Source organism: Lynx canadensis, chromosome X, assembly GCF_007474595.2.
Source record: "Lynx canadensis isolate LIC74 chromosome X, mLynCan4.pri.v2, whole genome shotgun sequence".
Taxonomy (NCBI): Eukaryota; Metazoa; Chordata; class Mammalia; order Carnivora; family Felidae; genus Lynx; species Lynx canadensis.
In genome coordinates, this window is record NC_044321.2 from 120,907,928 (window position 1) to 120,927,447 (window position 19,520).

A 19,520-nucleotide genomic window follows, 5' to 3' on the forward strand; every position below is an offset into this window, starting at 1 on the left:
CTCTGCCTTACGCCACCTAGCACTAAAGCCCCCCCGCCCCAGGTCCCCAGCAGGGTCATGCTCCCATTTTCTGCCACCTGGGTAGAGGTGGGCAACATTAGTGGATCTATGTTGAGCTCAAGGAAAATTGAGTTGAATTTGGAGGGCTATTCCACCCGAAAGTTACCTTTATTTTCTATTTCTCAGTAATTTTGACCTGACACAATGGGAGGATTTTCTCGTTACACTAGGTGTAGCACCAGGTATCTCATGACATTGAGAGGCAGGAAAGGGGAGTAATATTAAAAGCAGGGTTGGGGCGCCTGGGTGGCGCAGTCAGTTAAGCGTCCGACTTCAGCCAGGTCACGATCTCGCGGTCCGTGAGTTCGAGCCCCGCGTCGGGCTCTGGGCTGATGGCTCAGAGCCTGGAGCCTGTTTCCGATTCTGTGTCTCCCTCTCTCTCTGCCCCTCCCCCGTTCATGCTCTGTCTCTCTCTGTCCCAAAAATAAATAAACGTTGAAAAAAAAAATTTTAAAGCAGGGTTGATCTAAAAGAACATTCAGTTCTTTTGATGTCTGAAAGTTTGTGGTGTTCTGAGAGAAACGTTTAAAACTCAGCCGGCGTGTACAAATAGAAACCTCAGATCTGGGTAGTGGGTGTTAGTTTAGAGAATAAAGTCAGAATATGGGCATGGCTGAAGTACCTGGGGTCATATTTATGACCCATGTCTTGGTGTCTGAAATGTAATTTCAAATGAGGTTTGGCGAAAAATAAAATTTCTGAGTGTGTAGTGTAGAAAAAGCAAGATGAAGCAAAAGTGGTCCCTTAGCAACAAACCTAGGTGAAGGGTATATGGGATTTCGTTGTACTATCCTTACAAGTTTTCTGTAAGCTTGACTTTTGCAATAAAAAGTAAATGGGGGTGCCTGGGTGGCTCAGTGGGTTGAGCATCCGACTTTGGCTCAGGTCATGATCTCACGGTCTGTGGGCTCTGTGCTGGCAGCTCAGAGCCTGGAGCCTGCTTCAGATTCTGTCTCTCTCTCTTTCTCTGCCCCTCCCCTCTCATGCTCCATCTCTGTCAAAAATATTTTTAAAAATTTTAATAAATGCAGATGTACAAACAGCATGCGCACACAGATCTCTGGTTTAAAACCTGTAAGATGGGGTGCCTGGGTGGCTCAGTTCAGAATTCGACTCTTGATTTCGGCTCAGGTCATGATCTCAAGGTTAGCGAGTTCAAGCCCCACATCTGAACTCTCTGCCCCTCCCCTGTGTGCTGGCTTACTCTTTCAAAACTTAAAAAAAAAAAAAAAATTGTAAGATGGCTGGATTGTCCTGTAACTGTTGCTGTCTTAGTGGGATAAAGAGGCTTTCTGGCATGCGGTAGCAAGTTGGGCACTGTTCAGCTGCCAGAATTTATGGATTCATCAGATTTAAGAAGCAGGTGAGTTTGGAAGGAAAGAGAAAACACCTAGGAGTGTAGTTCATCTTGGCATTGGCTGAGAATGGAATAAATGGACTTGCTATGGCAGAGGAGCCACAGTCTTCACGATTGGTACTCCTGGGATGTGAATGTCCGGCACCAACAACTGCATCAGGAGGCTTAATGTTAAGACCTGGCAGTATCGGTATTGCTGACTATGAGGTACTGTGAAGGCTTCTGGGGAGGTTTTTGTGATCCCTGTATATCCACTTCTATCTCGCCGCAGGGCCTTGTTTTTTATCAGCTGTTTCTCCAACCAAGCAGGCCAGAGAAGTAACCAAAAGTTCTTTTTGTAAACTGGTTCTTCAAGCGTATCTTGTGCCAGAACAAAGGTAAGAAGTGCCATCTGAAAGAGCAGTCTTTTCCGAGTGTGCATAGATCGCACCTCGTATGCATTCTATTCTAGCTCTTGCTCCTCCCCCCAGTTGTGAGTGTATCCCCCCTTGCCACAGTGTAAGGGTTCTTGAGGAAGGTAAGGGAACCCATGTGGGGTGCCTCCACCATGCTGAGTGTTGTGCTGGTGCTTGCCAATCTTCTCAATCCTTCAGTCTCCTGCTGGCTGAGGGGGACTCTTTAGCAGAACTAGAGACATCAGGAGAGACTTCAGCGGGATGGTTCTGCAGGGCTAGGAGTACAAAACAGAGGGAGTCTCTGGGGGCACAAAAGTGTGAAGAAAGCTAAGGACAGTTAAGAGCCCTGGACGGAGCACGACGAGAGAAGGATCAGAGACTAACAAGTACCGTTGGCCCATCCTTGATACGAAACACCTCATTCTTTGCTTGAATGGAGGGAACATTTGAGTGGAGGAGGAGTCAGACAGGAAACCTGGGTAACCAGCATGTTGGATGGGCTTGAGCATCCCGGATCCAAGGGAAGTGAGGGTGGGAGGGTTTACCAGTTGAAACAGATAGTCCAGGAAAGCCTCAAAGCTGACATTTGAGCAGAGACTTGGGGGGGGGGGCACGTAGTGAGAGGGAACTGTGTGCCTGTTTAGACTCCTGCACTTGGGGGATAGGGAGCTGTGAGTGCTAAGGCCCTGAGGCAGGTGTATGCCCAGGGCATTCAAGGGATGCAAGAAAGCCAGGGCATCCAAAGCAATGGCAGGAGAGAGTAGGACATTATGGGGGCTGGAGGGTGGTGTAAGAACTTGGACGCTACTTGGCACGAAATAGACCTTGGACAGCTCTCTGCAGGGTGAGGAGTGGACCTAGGTTTTGACAGCCTCCCCCTGGTGGCTGTGTTGAGAATAGGTATGGGGGGGGAGTAAGGAGGTTACTGCAGTGAGAATTGAGATGTTTGTGGCCAGTTTAAGATGGTGGCAGGGGAAGCAGTGAAGAAGTTCAGTGTGTCTTCGGAAGCTTGGGACCTTTGACACCGCCTTGTGGCACTCAGAGGGCATTATTTTTATGGATAGTAATAGCCTGTGCATAGACACAGGAGGAGGGGAGAGGAAGCAGTGGTGTAAAATGATTCATCTCTGGAATGAGCACTTACAGATGACCGCTTCTGAAATCTCATTTGACCTGAGTTTTACAAACCAGGGAATTTGTATTCTTCAATTGGGGGGGCGCAGGGCACAAGTGAACGAGGCGCAGAGAATCCCATGCAGGGTCCACACTGTCAGCACAGAGCCTGAAGTAGGGCTTGAGCTCACCTGATGCAGGACTTGAACTCCTGAACCATGAGATCATGACCTGAACCAAACTCGGATGCTTAACCTACTCAGCCACCCAGGAGCCTCCATTTTCTTAAAATGTTTATTTTTGAAGGGGCGAGAGTGCAAGTGGGGGAGGGGCAGAGAAAGAATCCCAAGCAGACTCCACAAACTGTCAGCACAGAGCCCACCTCAGGGCTCAGTCTCACCATGAGATCGTGACCCAAGCGAAGATCAAGAGAGACGCTTAACCAACTGAGCCATCCAGGCACTCCGGTGTTTCAGAACCCGCATTCTCCAAAGAGATTGAACATCTGGTTTGTGCAGGACTACACGAAAGGCTTTGTGAAAAAGGCTCATGCTTACATTTTCTGCTTTGCTCTTAGGCTCTGTTTAGGCTGCTGTGTGAAGAAATTTCCCTTCTCTATAATTCCACAGGTCCAGCTGACCTTGGATTACCTATGGCTCCCCCTGTGTTTGTGATGTTGAGACTTGGGGTGCTATGTGGGTGTGGTAGAGAAATCCACCCCAAAGGGTTGGAGGGGCCGTGCCAGAGAGCAGCCTGTGCTCCATGCTGGAAGTTGGACTGATAACTTGTGTCCTGCAGGTATGTCTAAGTTCATTTGGTCCCTTCTCTTACAGAGGCTGTCATTTGTTGATGTGGCAACCGGATGGCTTGGGCAAGGACTGGGGGCTGCTTGTGGGATGGCATATACTGGCAAGTACTTTGACAAAGCCAGGTAAGGCTCTTATCCACTGTTTACCTGTCCCCACCACACCCCTCAGGCACTTTGGCTTTACTTCTGGTTTACTAGTTTGGGAAGACCGTGATTGTTTAGAAAGGTCAGGTTCCCAAGTGTTCTAGCAGTAGCGAAATTGTGTTTCTGTAAACTGTTCTGGCTTCTCTGGTTGGATTCTAAGTGCTGCCTGTAGCGTATAGACTGGTTTATTTCTGTTGCTCTCTAAGAGTGACATGTTTGTGTTTTCCGTTTCTCCTGAGCCTCATTATAGAGCTAGTAGCTGGTGCATTTGCGACTCGTTGGGCCCCATTGTATGTTAATAATCAAAGAGTTCCTTTTTTAGAGTGGTTCCACCAGTGTCTTTCTTACAGGGGTGTATGCCCAACTGCCGCTGACGTGTGAGCAAGATGGGGGTGGTGCTGGGGGGGTCCCCAGGGTTGGCTGTGTTGGTGTGCATGTTCTCCCGAGATGCACCGGACGTGCCTGAGTCCAGATCCAGTCACATCTTGGTTCCAGCCCAGGTGGCCCCTTTGGAGGCACTTAGTTGTGCTTCTTCCACTGCTCAGGCAGCTACCCTCTTCCATCTCCCAGGAGTCTGTTAACGTTTTCATCTCATCATTGCCTGTATTAGTTCCTATCCTGTAATCAATTTTTAAACTTTTTTTTTTGTTTATTCAGAGACCAAGTGTGAGCGGGGGAGGGGCAGAAAGAGAAGGAGGCACAGAATCTGAAACAGGCTCCAGACTCTGAGCTGCCAGCACAGAGCCCAATGCAGGCTTGAACCCGTGAACCATGAGATCATGACCTTAGCTAAAGTCAGCCGCTTAACCGACTGAGCCACCCAGGCACCCCATTAATCATTTTTTTAAAAACTTTGCAGCGTTTTGGTGGGGTCTAGGTTGTGTCTTATTGGTCTTAACGTTTTTGTGTTTTTGTTGTGGAGAAGTTCACGGTTTACAACAGAACGTATGCTCCTGAGGTACAGTGTTTTGTTGTGATGTAAATTGTTAAATTAGAAATAGTGGTTGTGCTTAAAACGGAGCTTACCGAGAAACTGTATATATGAATGTTGTTTGGGTGTTTAAGGAGCTACTTTTTCCACATCCCCTGTTTGTGGGTCCCAGAGACGTGGCAAAAGAATGCTAGAATAAGAAAACTAGCCCAAAAATCCATCTTGTGAGGCCCAAGTTTTTTAAAGCTGTGTTTCCTTAGCTCATAGAGTTTGGACAGAACTGAAAAGAAAAAGTTTTAGGAACGTAATGATGTGTGAAGCAACTATTTCATTCTATTCCTTTGTTTTTCTCCATGAAATACATTTGCTTGAGTGCTCCAGAAGAGCCCTAAGCAGGGTCTTAACCTTTCTTTCTTGGCTTGCCCTAGCTACCGGGTGTTCTGCCTCTTGGGAGATGGTGAGTCCTCAGAAGGCTCCGTCTGGGAAGCATTGGCTTTTGCTTCCCACTACAATCTGGATAACCTTGTGGCCATCTTCGACGTGAACCGCCTGGGCCACAGTGGTGCCTTGCCCGTTGAGCGCTGCGTGGATGTCTATCAGAAGCGCTGTGAAGCCTTTGGGTAACTGTCCTGTTGTATGTCACCCTTTTGCCCCATTCCCCCTTCACCTTGTAACCTAGCCTCCTCCTGGGTTGACAGGTGGAATACTTACGTGGTGGACGGACGCGATGTGGAGGTACTGTGCCAGGTGTTCTTGCAGGCAAGTCAAGTAAAGAACAAGCCCACTGCTGTAGTTGCCAAAACCTTCAAGGGCCGGGGCACTCCAAGTAAGCAAATGTTTCTTTTCTGCTCGGGGTTATTGAAAACATCTGTCTGCACAGCAGTGTGGCAGGAGGAGACTCAGTCTGGCCAGGCAGACGTCTGGCTTAGTGCTCAGTGATCCCACCTGTAATGTGCTGGAGGCCCTTGCTCTCCTTGGTCGTTACACGTAGTGGGTCTGGTTAGGGTTGGAGGGGAAGCCCAGACCCCCAGCCAAGTGAGCAGCGATTTTTCCGTGTGCAGGAGGGAGTAGCTAGGAGGATAGTCCATCAGAGGACTGGCAGAGAGCGATTTGCATAGAAGTGCAGAGTGAGAGAGAATGCTATTATATGCGTGAACAGATATGCAAATAAGGGCATGTACACTTGCCTGTGCCCACACTCTCTGGGAGGACACCTACAGACCTGGTAATAGTGGCACTCCTGGAAAAGGTACCTGTGGAACTGAGGGTCAGGGAAGGAAGATGGGGTTTTGAAAGTAGTCTGGCAGATCTCAAAGCTGTACCTGAAGTCATTCAAGTATCAATAGTTGCAGAGGGTGTGATTCCTGCTTTGTTTTAATATCTGTGCTTTAGAATAAAACTGTTTCATGACTCTTCCTTAAAATACAGTCTTACTGTGGTGTCCCCAGTTCAGTAAATGACCACTTGACCAGTTTGCTCCTGGGAGAATTCTGGGTATTATCCTTGCCCTCACCTCTCCCTTATGTGCCCCCTACATGCAAACACAGTCTGTCATCGATTTGGATTGATTCGGGTTGATCTCAGATCTGCTTCTTGCTCTCCGTTTCCCATGCTCAGACCCAAGTCATCTCTCCCTAATTATAGTCTCCCCAAGCCAGTCTCCACACGGCTGCCATGGTGGTCTTTGTACATTTAAGAGCTCATAAGTCACCTCCCCACTCCAAATTCCTCTGTGGTTTCCTATCTTGATTCTGACAAAACTCAAACTTTATACGCACAGGATCCTCCATGGTCCACCCTGCCTATCTCTCCAGCTTCCTATCCCACACTCCCCCCTCCATTCACCAGCATATGGGCCAGTGCCTCCCCCCAAGAGCCTCTGGGCCTTTTCAGGCTGTCCTCTGGGGCTGCAGTACCAACTCGGGCTCCCTGTGCCAGGTTTTTATTCTTGTGAGTCCTCAGCTAATATCTTTTCCATAAGGATGTCTTTGAGGTGATCTAACAGACGCTCCATTATGTACTTCTGGAACAAATGTCTTTTATTTGGTTGCAGGTATTGAAGATGCAGAAAATTGGCATGGAAAGCCAATGCCAAAAGAGCGAGCTGATGCGATTATCAAACTAATTGAGAGCCAGATACAGACCAACGAGAATCTTGACCCAAAACCCCCTATTGAAGACTCACCTCAAATCAACATCCTAGGTATAGAAATGCTTTCTCTACCTGCTTACACAGTTGATGAGAAGGTAGGCAAACTGTTCTCTGCTTTTTTTTTTTTTTTTTTAAATACCCAGGACTCTTCATTTACTCTGATCTCCATGGATGAACCAGTTATTAGATTGCATGACATTTAACTAAAGGTTATATGCAATAAAAATAGGTTTGGGGCGCCTGGGTGGCGCAGTCGGTTAAGCGTCCGACTTCAGCCAGGTCACGATCTCGCGGTCCGTGAGTTCGAGCCCCGCGTCAGGCTCTGGGCTGATGGCTCAGAGCCTGGAGGCTGTTTCCGATTCTGTGTCTCCCTCTCTCTCTGCCCCTCCCCCCTCACACACTGTCTCTCCTTCAAAAATAAACATCAAAAAAAAATTTTTTTTAAAAGGTACTTTTAAAACTGTAGCCCCAAAAGAAACCCACATGCTTTGTATATATGAGATGCTCAACAAATATCTGTACATAGACCATTCCTGAAAAGATGCTACACAGACTCATCCTTTCTGTCTGCCACTGGGCAAGGGACTGGGTGGATGGTGGACAGGTGAGCAGGGAGAGGATGGCCTCTTCACCCGAGGCTTTCATAACTTGAATTTTGTACTACCTACATGAATTGTTTATTTTTAAAGATATGTGTTTAGAGAAATGAACACAGACCTGAAGAGACCAACCTTTTTCTTTAATGACTTTATTGAGATATGACTATATATAATCCATCCATTTGAAGTACAATTCAGTGGTTTAAAGCATATTAACAGAATCGTCCAGTTATCACCACACTGTCTTACAGCATTTCCATCACCCTAAAAAAAAAAAAAAAAAAAAAAAAACCCATGCCCATTAGCAGTCACCCTCCATTTCCCCCAGCCCCTAGTAACCACTTGTCTACTTTCTGTGAAATTGCCTATTCCGGACATTTCATATTAAATAGTCATGTGTGAACCTTTTGTCTGGCTTCTTAGCATGATGTTTTTGAGGTCCATCCCTGTTGTGGCAGTACAGCATTCCATTTTATGAATATACTATACATTTTGTTTACACATTCAATCCTTGATGGACATTTAGGTTTTTTCTACTTTTATGGCTGTTGTAACTGCTGCTTTGAACATTTGTGTGCAAGGTTTTGTTGAGGTCTAGTTTCCTCTTGGGTATATACCTAGGAATAGAACTGCTGGGTCACATGATAATACTGTTTGACATTTTGAGAAAATGCTGAACCTTAATTTCTAGTAGAAAAACTCAATATTGTGAAAATGTCAATTATCCCCTGAATCCATAAACTCAGTTCAATCTCCATATCCTAATGGAATTTCTTGTTGGTATCATGATTCTAAAGTTCTATGTTTTAAGGGGTGCCTGGGTGGCTCAGTTGGTTTAAGCATCCAACTTTTGATTTTTGGCTCGAATCATGATCCTCACAGTTTGTGGGGTCTGGCTCCGCACTGACAGCAAGGAGCCTGCTCGATGGGATTCTCTTGCTCCCTCTCTCTTCCCCTCCCCCACTTGTGTTTTCTCCCCCCTCCCAAAATAAACTTTAAAAATTCTCCATTTTAATTTTTGCACTGTGCATTATCAGTTTTATAGTTACAAAGTCACAGGCGTTTGCATTTTGGGAGATTTAAGTATTTTGATAAACTTCTGTGAGGGGTGCCTGGGTGGCTCAGTTGGGTAAGCATCTAGCTGTTTCAGCTCTGGTCATAATTTCACAGTTCATGAGTTCGAGTCCACAGCAGGGCCTGTGCTGACAGTGCGGAGCCTGCTTGGGATTCTCTTGTCTCCCTTTCTCTCTGCCTCTCTCTCAAAAATAAACATTTAAAAAATTTTGTCTTGGTAAACTATATGAATGGGGGCAGAAGAATTGCTACCCAGTGAACCAAGGATGGGCTTAAGATTGGCTAGCCATCCGTTTTTGTGACACAAAAGGAAATTATTGATGAATTACAAATTTGCTTTCTTAAGACAAAAGACCATTTGTAATCCACAAAATTTCACCTTCTAAATCTGCTCTAGAAAACTCTACCGTTTGATTTTTCCAGGTAGCTACTCGGAAAGCATGTGGTTTGGCGCTGGCTAAACTGGGCCATGCAAACGATAGAGTCATTGTGCTGGATGGTGACACCAAGAACTCCACCTTCGCAGACATATTCAAGAAGGAGCACCCTGAGCGCTTCATTGAATGTTTTATTGCTGAGCAAAACATGGTGCGTGTGCTATGGGTGTTCCTCCTGGGTCTTCTCATTGACAGTGGCCTGCTGGACACAGGAGGCCAGCCCCGAATTACAGTTTTTCTTTCCGTTTATAAAAGCAAAGGTACTGGAGGAAAAAATGGCTCTGAGGAAGCAAGTCGAGAGTGGCTAGGCAGTTTGTGGGGTAGCTTCCAGGACTGCTAGGATTCATTTGGAACAAGTAGTATTTATCAATTTTTTTTGATTGCCAGGTTTTAAAAATAAGTTTTTCTGTAGAATACAAATTTCTGGATTCTCTTAAAGAGTAGGAAGATCTGTCAGCACCAAGACGGCATTACCTCCTGCCACCAGTTGGCTGGAACTAAGCAGGGCCCCCTTTAGATGGGTGTCCACAGCCAGCTGGCCATGTCCCTGCCTCTGGCCACCCTGCACTTTCATTTATGGTGCTTCTCTGGGCCTGTTAGTATTAGAATTAAAGCTACCCTGTTAGGTAAAGTAGATCGTTACATCTGTAAGCATAAATGTTTTTCTCTAGGTCTCGTTATTTCCATTTTGAATGGAAAAAATACAATCCATCATTCTCCAAATTGAGTCTCTTATCAGAAAGCTTGCTCCCCATCTCATTGATTCCTTTAGTTAACAGCCTTCAGCATATACTCTGTACTGATGGGTTCCACAGTGGGAAGAAAATTAGTAAAACTGCAGCTAATAAGTAGTATCCAATGCCATGTCGAACCTGGTGGCTATGGTAGGAATGTAACCAGGGCCAATCAGGGATGGTCTCTCAGTTGATGTGACATTTAAGCTGAGATTTAAGTGATGAGTCGTGCACAGATCTGGAAGACAGCATTAACAGCAGAGGGGACAGCTATCTCTGCAGCAGGCCAACATTTGAACCATCTAGGGAGAAAAAGTGGCAGCATGGTGAGTACAGGAGGAAATTGGCAAGGTCACCAGGGGCCAGATCATATGGTGCTTTTACTGGCCACTTTCAGTATTTTGGGTTCTTTTGCAGTTTACTGGGAAACCACATGATACGTTTTACAAGGCCCTGCAATGTGAAGAATAGCTTGCTAGGGGGTGGGGTGACAGAAGATGGGGACTTGGGCCAGGTTGGAAGTAAGTGGACTCATCTGGAATCTCTTTGGGAAGGAGAGCTAACAGGATGCCATAAGGGTGGGTGTCAGGGCAAGAACCAAGGCTGGCACTCAGGGGTAGGCCAGAGTGCCTGGGTAGAGAGTGGTGTCACTTCCCAAGATAGACACGACTGGGGGAGAAGTGGATTTGGGGGCATGGGAGCTCTGTTTGGGCCCTGGGGGGTCAGAGTACTGGTTGGTAAGGGGTCAGGTAGTTTGGAGGATACATCAGTTGTCTTCAAGTGTATTCTGTGAATGTGTTTTTCTGAACTATGTATTCTTCTGCCTAGTTTTAAGATAAAATTTAAATTCTTGTTACAAATTTAAGTAGTTAACAAAAGATAGTTTCCCATGTATTGAATTTGAGGCACTTTAATACTCAAATTATCCAATTAAAGATCACACAAGGACTCTCCTTAGTTGTCAGAAGCATTTCTATCTCAATTCTTATTGCTATTCTATTGCCCTAACTTTTTTTTTATACATGAAAGCCTTTTTATTGATAACCTGGAAGAGGCTGGGCAGAGAGTAGGAAGTGGGAAAGTGAGGATGGTATGAGAAGTTTTTTGTGAGGGAGAGCCCAGGTGAAGGGTGGTATCTGGAGGGGGAGGATGAGGTGGAGGGTGGAGAGGTAGAGATAGAAGATACGAGCATATATTTGGTGAGAGAGTAACACGAGAAAGGGGCTGGATCCATGAGGGGATAACTGCACTGCTGGAGATGCCCTTGAGGACTCAGGAGAAGGGTGAGATTCAGCATGGCAGGTGGGCCAGTGGACCGTAGGTAGGTGCAGGTACCCTGTCTCCTAGCCAGCAGGTGGGTGGTTGGGGGCCAATGGGAGAGCCTCTGTTGTTCTCATTTCCCAGGAGATGCAAAGTGAGGGCACCATGTGAGGGAATAGGGAGAAGGGTGCAGAAGGGGACCTGCCGGGACTGTGGGGAGGGAGGCTTTGAATGTCCTGAGCTTTCCTGTCTTCTCTTCCCTATCTTCCTGACTTGAAGGAGCCAAGTCAGTGCCCCAATTCCTGTTATTTTCTGGAAGTTTGGGGGACATCAGGGGTTTGCCAGATTTCGGGTTTGCCCAGCTACGTGCCTGGGGAAGGATGAGGTGGTGGGGGGAATGTGGAGTAGAGATTATCCTGGGACACACTGTGCACTGGGGAAGGGGAAAGGAGGGGCAGGGTTCAAGCATCTGTTTCCCCTTTCACTATTGTGGTTTTGTTTTCCCAAGGCTTCCACGTTTTAATTTTCTTTAAATAGGCCAACTATTCTAAGGGTGTCTAATTCACCTTTTTATTGCAGGTGAGCGTGGCACTGGGATGTGCCACCCGTGGTCGGACTGTTGCTTTTGTCAGCACCTTCGCTGCCTTTTTGACCCGAGCATTTGATCAAATCCGGATGGGAGCCGTTTCTCAAACCAACATCAACCTTGTTGGGTCCCACTGTGGAATATCTGTTGGTATGAGTTCTCAGTACCAGCATGTTTTGTTTTGCTTTTAGAATTTAAGGGTTTTTTTTTTTTGTTTTTTTTTTTTTTTGGGACAGAGAGAGACAGAGCATGAATGGGGGAGGGGCAGAGAGAGAGGGAGACACAGAATCGGAAACAGGCTCCAGGCTCCGAGCCATCAGCCCAGAGCCTGACGCGGGGCTCGAACTCACGGACCGCGAGATCGTGACCTGGCTGAAGTCGGACGCTTAACCGACTGCGCCACCCAGGCGCCCCTAAGGGTTTTTTTAATGCTTATTTTTGAGAGAGAGTGGGGGGGGGCAGCAGAGAGAGGGAGGCACAGAATCCAAAGCAGGCTCCAGGGATCTGGAAGGTCAGTTAGGATCCTAACCCACAGTGATGTCTCATGGGAGACATGTAGCAGTTAATTATGGCATTATATTGGCCCAAGAATTGGACAGTTTTGTAGGGCTCAGCTACAAGTGTGGGCCCTCCCCCCATGGAAATAAGCTTTTGTTTATCCAGCAGAGGGCAGGTTCCCAGTTGGCCCTTGATCATGCATTTTTGGGCCGTGGCTTTGCTTTCTCAGGTGAAGATGGCGCCTCCCAGATGGCCCTGGAGGATCTGGCCATGTTCCGAGCTGTTCCCAACTGCACTATTTTCTATCCAAGTGATGCCATCTCAACAGAACATGCTGTTTTCCTGGCAGCCAATAGCACGGTATTTTTTTATTATTATTTTTGAGAGTGTGAATGGGGGAGGGGCGGGGAGGCACAGAATTTGAAGCAGGCTCCAAGCTGTCAGCAGAGAGTCCCAACAAGGGGCTCGAACCCACGAACTGTGAGATCATGACCTGAGCCGAAGTCCGACATTTTGACTGAGCCACCCAGGTGCCGCACTAAGGTATTTTTTTTTTTTTTTTAAAGGGGACACTGTTTAAGACGAAATGTTTCTGGGCTCCGCTGCTAGTTTGATACCGATGATTGGGTTTTTCCCATTATTTTCTCAGTGTAAAGATCATATTTGTTATAGAAAACTTGGCTGTACGATTCCTTTAAGAGACAGAACAATTACCCCAAAAAAGTGATTGAGCATGTAGAACATAAACATGATCACGTTGTAAAAGACAGTACAAAAGGACACGGAACAGCTGACGGCCCATATGGGGCAGGGCTCAACACGGTGAGGAGAGTGCTCTGGGCACTCCAAGGAAAAGGGGGGCTGTCAGCAATGTCCTGGGAATGGGCTCCAGGAGGGATCAGTGATGTTGGCCTTAGACACATCCCATGCTGTCACCACCTCATGATATCCAGGAAGCTGGAGAGTGACCAGTGGGTGGCCAGTGTCTCCACTGTAGACAGACCTCAGAGTCCCCAGCCCAGGTCCGCCCTCCGAAACTTCTTAGAAGGGCAGGAGTATGAATTGTGCCCCACTTGCCCTTTCGCAGGTCTCCCACAAGGGCTGTAGATGGACTCCACCTAATTCCTGTCTAGAACCCAGTTGCAGGGCAGGCTAGAGGACAGTCTGAGCCTTTTCAGCTGTTCCACCTAATGGTCAACAGACTCCCCTCACCACCAGCCCTGTGCCCACCCATGGCCCTGCATAGGCAGCCCTGGGCATGGTTGGGATAGAACCAGTGTTCCTAAACTAATAGTTTATAATGTATAGTTTTTTAAAGAATGAAATATTATGAACTATTACGGCAAAAATTAGTTGTTTAACGTCGTGTTCTGGGATTTTTATTAAACATGAGTCCATGCTGTGGCCTGCATTTGTGTTCTGCAGAGAAAGAACAAGTCCATGGGTATGTGAGAAAGCTTTCCTATATCACTGAATGTGATAGCATAGAAGGCTTGTCACGGAGGGCATCTGCCAGGGTCCTACGTAGGTTTTTGCCTGGCTTGGTGTAGTGATCTGATCAGGTGCCACCTGACGTGTTTGCTAGTAGTTGCATAGATGTTTATCCTCTGCTCCAGAATGTGTGCTTTGTTTTTAGTGAAGAGAACTGTTTAGCTGTCTTCCCCCCCTCCATTTTAAAACAAGTTTATTAGTTGGAAATTTAGTTTTTTTTTTTTTAACTGTAGCTCTGGTTTTAATTTACGCCCTAGGGGATATGCTATATTCGGACCAGCCGACCAGAAACTGCAGTTATTTACACCCAACAAGAAAGCTTTGAGATCGGACGGGCCAAGGTAAGATCTTAAGTCCTGTAGTGCCTTCTAGTATCATTTCATGTGGAGAGATCTGGTCTAAAGCTAGCACTAGGTATCCCTACCGTCAAGGCTTGATCCTTTCTTTGCTCTAGCTTAAGAAAAGTTCCATCGTGACCTTTACCTGCTTTTCCTCAGGAAGGAGCATTCTACCAGTATCAGCCTAAGCAAACTTTTTCCCTTTCCAAATGGAGTCTCTTCTTTGTTGAACTCTTAAAGTGGTAACAACTTAAAGGTCCTTGAGTTGTTGGGGTGTAAATTACCACAGCCTGGAGCTAAATGAAATAGTACAACCGATTTCAAATGAATAATGAATCTGTCAGGTTTGGGTTTTGCAGATCCAAGCCAGGAATAAAAGGGAACATGAATGCCTTGCCACTGGCCATTGTGTGGCACTGAAGTTGGTGGGATATGGCCTTGCCCATGGGCCTGATAAAGGCTAGCATCACTGGGCACTTGCTGTCTTCTGTGTTCTCGCAAAAGCCCTAGAAGCACAGATTGGTAGCAGCCCTGTGTTGTAGGTGAGGGGCTTACTACGGGTTCACAGCAGCAAGACCAGGATTCAGACCAAGACATTGACCTGGTCTCTGTTGGGGGCCATGTATGTGCAAAGAACAGAACCAACAGCGTCTGGGGAGAAAATAAGTGACTCTGCTCCGCCACCTGGAGAGCAGAGCTCGCAGATGTTCTGACACATTTCCTTCCTGCCTTTCTTACGGCGTATATGTATGCTTTATGTAGTTGAGATCATCATAGAAGAAAGTTTGTATGTTTTAAGCTTTTTTGGAATGTCCTTCATACTTAAATGTGTGAAAGAGCACTAGCCAGTGTTAAAGGAACAACAGGTGACATCTGACTTGATTGCTAAGAACTAAGCTGCTGGAGAATTCATAGTTTGTAGTGCTCAGAAGGACTGTGTCTGAGTACTGAATGGCTTTAGTGCTGCAAAAAAGCGGGCATAACCAGATGTTCGTGACCTGCTGCTGGGTAGCTTGCCAGCACTGAATGAGAAAGCCGCAGTATTCATCTTCAGTGTTAACCACAGGTTCTGTTGTTCCCCTTACTCTCCCACGGAAACTCAAGGCTGAATGTCCCTGAGGGTGGAGGTGGGGGTCTCGGTGAGTGACCTGTAATTTGGCAGAGCTTTCTCATAGCTTGTCTTCTTTTTCCCCTAATATTTGCCCTGTCCTGACACAATGAAGTACATTTCCTGATGGTAAAGGATGTGAGTTAAAATGCGTGTGATAATGTGCGTGGCATGGATAATTCAAGGGCTAGGTTTTGCAAAGGGGGTGTGCATTATGTATTTATATGGACGTATATGAAAAAGTTAGGATATTCTCAAAGAATGGGGTGGCTTAGAAGCCCTGAATGTTTGTACTGTCAGCAGTGCTTAAGCTACAAGGAAACCTATACAAAAGGATGAAGTGCAGAATAGTTCCAGATGCCTTTGGTTGAGTGACTTTGGAGGAAATAGAAGTCTATGGGAAAAAAGGCCGGGCCCCTGTCCTTGCTTACAGAATAGTTAGTGGGTGAGCATGTGGGCTTCAATGTCAGATGGGCTTGGCTGTTTGCCTCAGCCCTATCCTGAGCAAGTTCCTCCCACTCTGAGGTTTGCTTTCTCCAGCCACAGAATGAGCCCTCTAATGCGTGGGCTTTATAGGGCACTTGGACATGCAAGGTGCTTTGCACAGAACATGTCGCAAATGCCCCCAAATTATCCCCATTGACGTGTTCATCGTCAGAGTCCAGTCTGTGTGCACGCCCCAACGAGATGTTGCGGGTGGTCCAGAAATAGTGCTGTTACAGACCCTCTGTGAGTGTGAGTCTGTGGTCTGCAGCATGTGTCCCATACAACTTGTTTCTGGCCCTCTGCCTTTCAGATCCGATTTGAAGTCCACCTTCTTTGCTAAAGGGGCATTTTGTTCTATAAGAACTTAGTGATTTGGCACCGTGTATATCATGAAGCATGATAGGTGAATTTGTAAAGTGAATATGAAGTAGGATTTATCAAAGTGATATTTGTCAGTGTGTTGATGCAGCTTTTTTTTATAGTGAATTATTAAGCAGTAAAATTGGTAGGATCAGGGAAGAGCAATGTAGCAGAGTGTTATCTTTGAGATGTGCTCCATGCATAGTAACCACAGCTTTTTTGTTCAATGGGCATAATACCAGGTCCTCCGCCACAGTGTCAATGACAAAGTCACGGTTATTGGAGCTGGAGTTACACTGCATGAAGCCTTAGCAGCTGCCGAAGATCTTTCCAAGCAAGGTCAGTTGGTGGTTGGTGAACATTGAAGTTTAAGCTGGGCAGAGGTAGCAGAGGTAGGACTTGGGCTGCTTCGTGTGCCCCAGTTGGTCTTTTTATTCTAAGTCAATCTCACACATAAACCTGGCTATTGCGGTTTTCCAGATATTTCCATCCGTGTCATTGACCTGTTTACCATTAAACCGCTGGATACTGTCACCATCATGTCCAGTGCAAAAGCCACAGGTGGCCGTATTATCACAGTGGAGGATCACTATTCAGAAGGTATGTGCAAACCTTTGAGGGTCATGTTGAAAGTCTGCTTTGATTAGAAAGTGTTCTTGTTTACCATGATGGGAAGCGTGACCTGCTTCAGGGTGTCAGCCAGCCACTCATACAACAGTCTTTATTACTGCTCTTTGCAGGTATATCATCTTACGGGTCTCTTGCCCACCTACACCAGCTCCTCATGGAGGGCGGGGGGGGGGCATGCCCATACTCATTTGTGTGGCCCCGGCACAGTGCCTGGTCCCCAGGTGGCTTAGTGGCAGCACAAAGGAGTGTCTGTAACTCTTGCGGACAGGAAGGGATCATAATGAAAAGCTTCACAGTTGCTCTTGAGTTTTAAATGATTAATAATTTGTTCCCCTCTCAAAATGGGAAATAGTGCCTTGCAAGCAGAGAACGTGGCAACTGCAAAAAAACAAAAAAATGTGCATGGCAGGGAGAGGGAGGGAACTGGGAATGTCAGGTGGGGCACATGAGGGAGTGGAGAGTTGCATGTGTTCGTGTATCAGGGGCCCCAAAGAGCCCCCCCCCCCCCCGCATGATCACTGAGCACTTAATGGCTTTAGTGATCCTCTGGAAGCACTCTGTGCTCTCACAGCTGAGGTTATTACGAGGAGAGAACACACACCAGGACCCACAAGGACAGAAGACACAGGTCAGGGTGAAGGACCCCACGTCTTGGGCTCCCTCCCTCCCTTCCGTGGGGGGACCACTGAGTGCTCTCCCTTCTCCAGCAGTGACCGATGCGTCCCTGGAGACCAGCGAACCCACTCAAGACTCCGCAGCATGGGTCTTATTGGGCACTGGCCACATGGGCCCCCTCTGCCGGGCACACAGCAAAGCAGGTGTTCCTGGGTACTCGCACCAGCCCATTGCCCAGGTGTCACCTGAGAAGCAGCCTTGCTGAAGCTGGTGGCCTGCTGGTCATTCTTTTCTGTATGGTTTATTTGTTGGCATAATCGTTTTGGGTTTCCTGACAGCTTTAAGTATCTCAGCTTGCAGACCCCCGCATCTGTGGAGCCCCAATTGAGCTTCTGTTGTAGTGGGGCTGGGAGGAATTTGGAGACCCACAGTTTCGAATGAGACTTACTTTGGCTAGCCAGAGGGTGGCTGTTGACGTGAATCAATGGCTGCTGAAGAATATTTTTCCCTAGGAGCCAGCAAATTCAAAGGCTTCTCTACCTTGAGGCTTTAAGGCTGACCAGCTGCTTCCAGAACAGAGCCTCATGTCTCTTGTTTCCCCAGGTGGCATCGGGGAGGCCGTCGCTGCAGCTGTCTCTATGGAGCCTGACATCTTGGTCCATCAGCTGGCAGTGGCAGGAATCCCTCGGAGTGGGAAGCCCAGTGAGCTGCTAGATAGGTTTGGAATCAGTGCGAAACACATCATAATGGCTGTGAAATGTATGTTGGTGAACTAAAATAGCTGTTAACTTCCGACATACTACCGTTTAAATCTATACTGTTGTGCTTTGTTTTTAAAAGCAAAGCAAGTTAACTACCTTAGGCTATAACTACATATGCAAGTGTAACACTGATCTTTTAGTCATTATATAGTGTGTCATAAGGCTTAAAAATAACAGAGGAGCTGACAAAACAACCGCCTAATACGAAGTTTTCTGAGAGGACAACATGTAACTGAATTGGGCATCAGCTAGTGTAAATTTCCCAAATGTGTGTAGAAGTGAAGAAAGGCAAATTGAACCGTGCACTGCAGTCCCTCAGGCTTGGGACACTGTAGCACCCTGCCACACCCCACTGTCCGAGTTCGAGAGTTTGTGCGCTGCCATCCTACCTGCAGCTTCCCGGGTCCAGTGTGACTGTAGTTGCCCTGCGGTGTCCTCCCGGTGCTTCATTTCATCTCCCCTCCATGGCCCGACGCAGAGGCCGCAGAGCAGCGGCAAAATCTCCTAGGATGTCCTGTGCTGCTTGCAGAGGGGACCCAACTAGTTCTAGTCCCCACACTGCACTCCCTTGTGAGGTCTCAGAAATGTCTCATTTGTCCAGTGCCCAGACCAAATCTGATAGCTCAATTGCATTCCTCTACTAATACTTGTTACTGTTAATACTAGTTACTGTTAATAAAGCATTTTAAAAAGCAGCTGCTCGATTCCATTTGTGCGATTCGGTTTCTGTTTGCTAGAAACTCCTTCCTTAATTAGAATTTTATCTCAACCAGGGGAGCGAGCCACGCTCTCCCACAACAGAAACCTCGGAAAGGAGGGTATGGAAAGGGTACTGGAGGGGAGGTGTGCCGCTCGAGGATGGTGTAGGGCCGGAGCGGACTCGTTACTTCAGCTGTGAGCACAGGACTCATGTGGCTGGTACGCAGGAAGAAAACAGCCAGGGAACTTAGAGGTCAGTCCAAACTTGAAAACTAAAATTGACTGGAAGTGTCTGATACGGTTCTAATCTTCATTGCCCTCATGAAGTACTCGTCAGGGGGTCTCTGTTCTAGAATGTATGGTAGAGAGCCCAAAGAACTGGCCTAGCACTTGGAGTCCCGCTTCTGCTCCTGCCCTTTTAAATCACTGTGAACTGGTTTCCTGGCCTGTACCATTCACATGGCCATTGCTGTACTTGTTTCCGAAGATTTCAGAAACCTGTATTTTTCTGTAAAACAGTTGACAGTGGATACAAGATACAAAAATATATAAACACAAATACTAAAAATGTCACTCGATCTTTGGTAAAACCCAAGGGTCACTGTAGAAAGTTTAGAAAAGCAGAGGAAATTCTGACCTCTCACGCTCCATACGATTCACCCTTTTAAACTGCACAATTCAGTGGGTTTTCATATACTCACCGAGTTTTGCGACTGTCACCCTGGTCAGGTTTAGGACCTCTGCATCACTCCAAAGAGAATCCCTGAACCCCTTAGCAGTCATTCCATTCCCCTTCTAGCGCCTGGCAGTCACTCCTGTATTTTCTGTTTCTGTGCATTTGCCTCTTCTGGACACTTCCTAGGACTGCGGTCATACAGCATGTG

At 46.9% G+C, this 19,520-nt stretch overlaps 1 protein-coding gene across 1 annotated transcript; it reads left to right on the forward strand.

The window, feature by feature from the left end:
• Positions 1–669: 669 nt before the first annotated feature.
• TKTL1 (transketolase like 1) lies at positions 670–18,549 on the forward strand. The gene is made up of 12 exons (XM_030304875.1): positions 670–678; positions 3,759–3,856; positions 5,237–5,428; positions 5,507–5,634; positions 6,862–7,055; positions 9,057–9,221; positions 11,644–11,800; positions 12,378–12,508; positions 13,897–13,980; positions 16,174–16,270; positions 16,412–16,531; positions 17,780–18,549. The coding sequence occupies exons 1-12, from the start codon at positions 670–672 to the stop codon at positions 17,950–17,952; spliced, it is 1,548 nt and encodes a 515-aa protein (XP_030160735.1). The 3' UTR covers positions 17,953–18,549.
• The last annotated feature ends 971 nt before the right edge of the window (positions 18,550–19,520 follow it).

What these genes read in the sequence shown, in the direction of transcription:
- TKTL1 (XM_030304875.1), top strand. An exon ending in TTATTGCTGAGCAAAACATG is followed by an intron (nt 9,222 to 11,643) that starts GTGCGTGTGCTA and finishes TTTTTATTGCAG; the next exon opens with GTGAGCGTGGCACTGGGATG. An exon ending in CCACTGTGGAATATCTGTTG is followed by an intron (nt 11,801 to 12,377) that starts GTATGAGTTCTC and finishes TTGCTTTCTCAG; the next exon opens with GTGAAGATGGCGCCTCCCAG.